This window comes from Rhincodon typus, chromosome 19 (assembly GCF_021869965.1).
Source record: "Rhincodon typus isolate 14 chromosome 19, sRhiTyp1.1, whole genome shotgun sequence".
In the NCBI taxonomy this organism is placed as follows: domain Eukaryota; kingdom Metazoa; phylum Chordata; class Chondrichthyes; order Orectolobiformes; family Rhincodontidae; genus Rhincodon; species Rhincodon typus.
In genome coordinates, this window is record NC_063350.1 from 10,916,241 (window position 1) to 10,923,546 (window position 7,306).

Sequence of the window (7,306 nt, forward strand, 5' to 3'; positions counted from 1 at the left end):
TGACTCCAGAGAAGTAGCTTGGGCCCCTGGGTCAGTAGCCCAGTGATATTACTACTTAGCCATTGTCTAACAATTTATGTTTTAAATTACAGTGGAAGGGGGGAGATAGTGGGAACTGCTGGTGCTGGGGAATCTGAGATAACAAGGTGTAGAGCTGGATGAACACAGCAGGCCAAGCAGCATCAGAGGAGCAGGAAAGCTGACGTTTTGGGTCTAGACTCTTCTTCAGAAATGGAGTGGAAGGAGTAGGGATGTTGAGGGAGAAATAAAACAAAAGGAGAGAGCTAGTTTGGTTGGAGAATAGAGCTGAATGGTGCAGTGTAGGTAAAAAGACTAAATAATTAGTAAATGGTAACAGCAGAATTAGATGTGCATTTGAAGAAAATGGATATGATGAAGAGATGCCTTTGGTGCACTTTTTATTATGAAGATTTAAAGCTATGTAAGCTTCATTTCCACTAAAGCAAAGTATCTATTATGACAAGTCAGTATAGGTTTTGGAGCAGAGACTATTCCAGACAGTAACGAACAGGGCAGTTTGATAAGTGGCATTCATGGGACTGTATCCCTAATGGAGGATGTATAGCATTCCCCTGTGATATGCAATTGTGATGTCTCAGGTGCAACTACAGGCCGCAGTTGCTAATCCTGTTCCTGATTTTTCTATCACATTTTAGGTGGAGTGCAATTCTAGGCTAAACCCAACCAACACAACACTGCTCAAGGTGAGATTTCCCTGAAGCCCTAGGGCTTTCTTCTCCGTGTTCGGTGTATTAAAGCATTACATAAATGTAGAAGAGTCAAAAAGAAGTGAATTCAACAAGATCTTTCTCTAATGAGCATACTTCCACAAGCAGCAGTAAGTTTCATTTTGGCTGATCAGTATTCAATTCTACCGTGTAAGCCCGCTTGGTGAATATCCCCATCCCTGACTTAATGGCTTGGGAAACATCAATGAGGAAGAAGCTGAGGGCATTCTCAGGGCTTGCATCACTGAGCAATTTCTGTGGAGATGTCCTTTGCCAAGCTTTCTGTACGTCAGGTAGGATTCCAGTCATAGGGCCATAACAGCGTGGAAACAGACCCTTCAGTCCATGCTGAACATAATCCCAAACTAAACTACTCCCACCTGCTTGTTCCTGTCCCATATCCCTCCAAACCTTTCCTATTCATGAACTTATCCAAATGTCTTTTAAACCTTGTAATTGTGCCCACATCCACCACTTCTTCAGGAAGTTCATTCCACACGCAAACCACTGGAGTTTTCCATCGACCCCACTTCTTATTGGCATAGTGAATTGAGTACTTGTCTAATCCAGAATAGTAATACAGTAAGTGAAACTAGACAGTTTGCCTCTGGTTCTGCATGCTTCCTTTACATTTCTTTAAGTCCTGCAGTAAGATTGTTGAATTGCCAAGCAACTGGAATATTGTTGATCATTAAGTGATGAGACAGTAATACACAGCAGCAGGAAATGCAGACCATTCAAATACTGGTTCTGTGTTGCTTTTGATCTGCTGAAAAGGCTAGAGTCAGGTTGCACTTGTACAGTAATGTATCTTCTCTTTATTGGCAGATGGCTGATTGTGGAGGACTCCCACAGGTTGTTCAAGTAAGTAGTTAATCCTGGCTCTTTCTATGAGAGTACTTGTCTACCTCCTCTGGACTTGTTCATTTGAAATCAGATTCTAAATTGCCTGGGATGAACATTTCTGATCGTGGCTCACTTGGGATGGACATCTGGAATTTGTTTGTAGTTCTGGTATTTCTGTTTCTCACACTACTGCTGAACAGGAATAAGTAAAAGCAAAGTGACCATAGTCCTACTGGACTGTAGTCTGGTCTTGTTTGAGTGATAGACAACTGGTAGTGGTTCAAACGAAGCGTCACCACGCCTCAGGAGAGGAGATTAAGAAGGTGAATTCTTCATGGTGACCTCAGTTGATATGGGAATTGAAGGTGGCATCATTAACCTTTTCAACAGTTATACCTCAATGTTTGAAAGTAAGACAGTTCGAGATATTGAACACAAATCGGTGTAGCTTGATGTGTACCATCCTTTATTGAAAACAATATTTCATCTCTCAAACAACTGTTGATTTTTCTTTCAATTTCTTATCCATCAATTTGTTTTGCTTTGCTTTTGACTAGTGTAATTGTATCTGATGGAATGCAGTTATACCTCCTGTTTTTCCCTGTGTGAATAATAATTAGAGATATGTTAATGAGATTGATAAAATTTAGTCACACCTTGTCTGATGTCAGTGATGGGTTCCTCGTAGAGAGCTATATCACAAGCTGGATCCTGCCCTTTGATCTACACATCCCTGTGGCTGGGCTCAGAGTGGCAGACACCCTAAATCTCAATGAGGAAGGATCAGTGGAACAGAAGGAAAGAGGGGGGAAAGAAACCAAATCATAACAGGAATGTCTCCCACACAGGGTTGAAGTACGCAAGAGAATGTGATTCCCTCTTTTAGAAAAAGCGTTATGACCAAAGTATGTTTTCACTTGCCTCTTCATTGAGAGCTCTACTGAAATGTTGGTGACTTATTCGTCCATGCCTGGTTTGGAGTGGGGCCAAGGGGAGAAAATTTTCTCCATTTATGTTCCTACAGTGAGAACATCCGATTGCCTGCAGTTGCCCAGAGATAGAGCTCTGCTAAGGGCTTGGAGCAAGGGTGCTGAATGCTGAAGGGTTACCAACGTTTTTAGTTATCCCTCCTCTCCTGTGAGGAGCTGTCTGCAAGCCAATGTACTTCCTTACAAAACATAGACATGGCTAAAAGGAAACAGAGTTGAAGCTTTTAATCTTGCACTCATCAGAAGCAGAATGCAAGAAACACATTTGAGAAGAGATAGTAAGAACTGCAGATGCTGGAGTCAGAGATAAGTGTGGAGCTGGAGGAGCACAGCAGGCCAGGCAGCATCAGAGGAGCAGGAAAGTTGACGTTTCGGGTCAGGACCCTTCCTTGCTCCTCTGATGCTGCCTGGCCTGCTGTGTCCCTCCAGCTCCATGCTGTGTTACACTTGAGAAGGGACACCATTTTATGTATTATGCTCGGAGGATGCTGATTGGCTGGGCTATCATTGACATGGGGATACAGCAAGAACCATTAATTTTCAGACCAGGCAGGGTAGATTCTGATTGATTAAGGTGTTGACATGGGAATACAGCAGAGTTTGGCTTTATTTTTAAAAAGATGCAACATTGTACAGCTTCCTTTTGCCTACATAAAGTAGGGGTCCTGTGTATATATGTATGTAGCTCCTAATAGTGTACCTTTTTCCAATTAAGGGTTCATGGAGCCAACCAAATGCTATTGCATCCCCATGGCAACAACCTGACCAATCTGAAACTACCTGCCTGTTCTGAGAATTAAGACTGACCAGTATCTGTTCTTGCTGCATCTCCATGCCAGTTATATCCCAGTTTATCTCCTGCTGTAAGCTGTGTTTGTGTGATTGTACACCACCCATATGATACTGTGCAGGTTCTCTCAAACTGCCCTCGCAAAATACCGTGAAAAAAACTCTAAAGGAGCTATCAATATAATCTCCAATTTTTTTTTTGTAATGTACAGGAATTTTGTTTAAGCACAGGCTTGATTTTTTTATTTTGCTTGGCCACGTGTGCACAGGGTAACTTAAAGGGGCAACTTGCAAGAGAACATTTGGTTCTGCAAGCAACGTGCTGCATGCCAGAGAGGTAGCATCAGGTACCACAGGCTGAAGAGGGCAGACTGCACTTAATGCTAAACATCTAGAAGCAATTTTGCTCCACAATCCTTAATCAAACTAATAGCTTCTTATCTTCCCAACTACTTTCCCAGCCAGTGCTTCTTGTCTCTATTTAGACTGCCTCCTTCCTCGAGGAGATGTCCTGGGGGAGCCATGCTTTACTACTGGCTCCAATCATCATCATTTCATAGAATCCCTACAGTATGGGAAGAGGCCATTTGGCCCATCGAGTCTGTGCTGACCCTCCAAAGAGCATCCCAGCCAGTACCATATTCCCCATGAACCTGCATAGCTAATCCACCTAATCTGCACATCTCTGTACACTATATGTCAAGTTAGCATGGCCAATCCACCTAACTTACACATCTTTGGACTGTGGGAGGAAATTGGAGCACCCGGAGGAAACCCACGCAGACACACGGAGAATGTGCAAACTCCACACAGACAGTCGCCCAAGGCTGGAATTGAACCCAGGTTCCTGGCACTGAGAGGCAGTAGTGTTAACTATTGAGCCACTATCATTTACGGTGTAGAAAGAAGCCATTTGGCATATTATGTCTGGACTAATGCAGTGCATGTCTATGCAATGACAGAGCCTTGTTCAGAATTTGCTTCTTATTTTGAAATGTGTTAGCAAAACTAAGTATGATGATTTAATGATTGTCTGTCTGTGTTTGCACCCTAGCCTGGCAAGCTGACCGAAGCCTTCAAGTACTTTGTGCAGGGAATGGGTTACAGTAAGTATAACCTCCTGAACCTCAAAGTTGAGATATTCAGCAACTTGTTTTCCAAGCCTGCATTTAGCTATTGTTGGTTTAATGATGGCGAAAGCTGCTTTTTATCCTTGTTACTCCAGAAGACTTTTTGACTTAATGCAAGAATTTCAGACTGGATGGACCCCAGAATGTGACACTGGTGGGTGGGATGGTGGTTTCTCCCTCAGAGTGGAGAATTGGAAAGTGCAGATTTGTTCGGGTAGCGCAGTTTCCCAGGATTTCAGTATTTTACAGCAGGTTACGCACTGAAAGTCTGTGACTCTCACAGCCTCATGCAGGATCCATTTGGAATCTCCTGCATGGTTTCCATAGTAACTGTTCACATGTAACTTTTTAGTTTTATTCGGGATGACAAGGCTCCCGCTCCCCCCTCAGGGCAGTTCTGTACAGGTGTGAGCTTGACATGACCCATTAAATTGATTTCATGAAAGCCTTGTGTGCCTGTAAATGGTAGAACTTTTAAGATTACCGTTTAAACTCTGAATTTCTTTTTAATCCAATCATGAAGCACTTCAATTATTAAATGCTTGGAATTAAATTTTGCACCACAGGATTGAGCAATTGAGCCCAAATGGTTTGGCCAGCCCTCATTCTGAGCACAAATCACCCTCATCTGACCCTTTTAGCTTTCTCTCAAGCATACTCATCTGTCTTCTCCTTAAATTAATCTATCACTTCAACCATGTTCTTCAGGTAGCATATTCTACTCAAACCATTCTCAGAAAGACCTTTTCCTCCTGAATTCCTGATTCATAAGAAGCCCCCATTTTTTTTGTCCTGACCCGATGTATATCCCCTATCAAACCCTTTCAGCGTTTTCAAGACTTTTCTCTATCGGTTTTTGTTTGTTTTGTATCTTCACACTTTTTTTAACTCCCCTTCCTTCCCTCAAATTCCTCCCCCCTTTCCCACCCCTCCTCCAACTTCCTCCCCTCCTCCTTTCCCCCTTTCTCCTCTCCCTTGCTCCTCCCTCCTCCTGCCCCTCCCCTTTTCCTCTCTTGCTGTCCTTCCTTCTCCGGGCTTCATCCTCCCTCCCACACCCCTCTGCCCCGTATCATTGTTGTAAATGTTTTTTGGCCCCCCACCCCCAGTGTTCTTGTATCCATTATGTTTAATTAACATCACAGAAAAATAATACACTCATGATTTCCTGAGATTCATTTTCATTTACACTGCCTACCTTGCTGGGTCGTGGAATCACGCTAGCAATGACGTTGGGTGTTTCTTACAGCACCTCACTCTGCTACTGTATCCAGTTTACATTTTCCCGTTTTCTGAAACCTGCCTAGCGGTTCCTTGGGCTACTCTGAGCTGTTTTAGGTACCACGTCTTGGGAAGGATACACTGTCCTTCAGGTGCTGCAGTGTAGGCTTACCATAGTGAGATTTGAACTTCAGTGGTTAAATTAGAAGAACAATTACACAAACTAGTTTTGTATTCCCTAGAATTTAGAAGGTTCACCGTGATTTTGATTTCAGTTTTTAGGATATTATGAATACAGATAGGGTAGATAGAATTTTTTCCATTGGTTGGGAAGTCTAGAACAAGGTACATGCCCTTAAAAGAAATGAGAACAAAACTCCCATAGAATCCCCCTACAGTGTGGGAGCAGGCCATTTGGCCCATTGAGTCCCCACTGACCCCTCTGAAAAGCATCCCACCCTGTAACCGTATATTTCCCATGGCTAACCCATCTAACTTACACATCCCTGGACACTATGGACCAATTTAGCATGGCCAATCCACCTAACCTGCACGTCTTTGAGTGTGGGAGGAAATGGGAACACCCAGAGGAAACCCAGGCAGATGGTGGGAAAAACGTACAAACTCTACACAGATAGCCACTCGAGGATGGGATCGAACCCGGACCCCCGGTGCTGAGAGGCAGCAGTGCTAACCACTGACTCACCATGCCGCCCCTTTCAAAAGTGAAATTAGGAAACTCTTCTATGTGCAAAGTGTGGCAGATGTTTGGAACCCTGTTCTACAAATGGCCCATTGGTGATAGATCAATTGTTAACAAAAGCCCTTCAAACTCCAATTTTAAAATTAGTAAAGAAACTAGGGGGTGGAGAGAGAAGTTAGGTCACTGATCAGCCTTGGTTTTATTTCCTGCTGTGTCAGAACAGGCTCAAAAGAATCAAGTAGGCTCCTCCTCCTTCCGTGATCCTATATCTCTTGTTGTTGACTCAGTTAAATTTATAATTTGCATTCAGTAGATGCTTCTGTACAGTCCCTTAGCGTTTCTGTGTGGTGTTGTCGATTTTGAATGGTGAGCCGTAAGATCCGTAAGATAATGGGGGAGTGCCTTTCTTGAACAAACTAGTATTGTACACAGGCTTAGTTTTCCCTGTCTGACCCAGGGCTCTTGGAGTTTGCTGCTGTTTTTTTGCAGCTTCTTTTGCTTCGAGGAAATGGAGGGGAGTTTCTTAAATGTCAATTTCCGTCCGGTATTTGTAATTATGATTCGGACATGAGGGGGAGAACCCAGTCTCAGTAAGGTAAGTATTGCATTAAAGTGCAGGTCACGCTTTAGCTTCAACAGTGCAGGGGTATAACCCAACCAGGTGAGGTGGTTAACTAACTGTCCCCATTACTATCTTGTTTACAGTGTTTCACCGTCATTGTAAGTACTTGAAGCAATGGGCTTGAATGTCTGCATGCTCTGGGATGGGGTCTCTTATTCACTGCTGCTGTTTTTTTAATGGGGAAACAGCCCTGGGGTTTCCTTTTTAAGTGGAATAAGAAGACCCAGTATCAATCTAATAGAAAATCTCAGGGATAGTAG

At 43.2% G+C, this 7,306-nt stretch overlaps 1 protein-coding gene across 1 annotated transcript in view; it reads left to right on the forward strand.

The window, feature by feature from the left end:
- LOC109910941 (protein NDRG3) overlaps positions 1–7,306 on the forward strand; it is a 93,280-nt gene that overhangs the window by 71,461 nt on the left and 14,513 nt on the right. Inside the window, exons 8-10 of the mRNA XM_048608534.1 lie at positions 678–725; positions 1,578–1,613; positions 4,428–4,479. Coding sequence (XP_048464491.1) covers positions 678–725; positions 1,578–1,613; positions 4,428–4,479 — 136 coding nt within the window. The remainder of the gene's footprint in view (positions 1–677; positions 726–1,577; positions 1,614–4,427; positions 4,480–7,306) is intronic.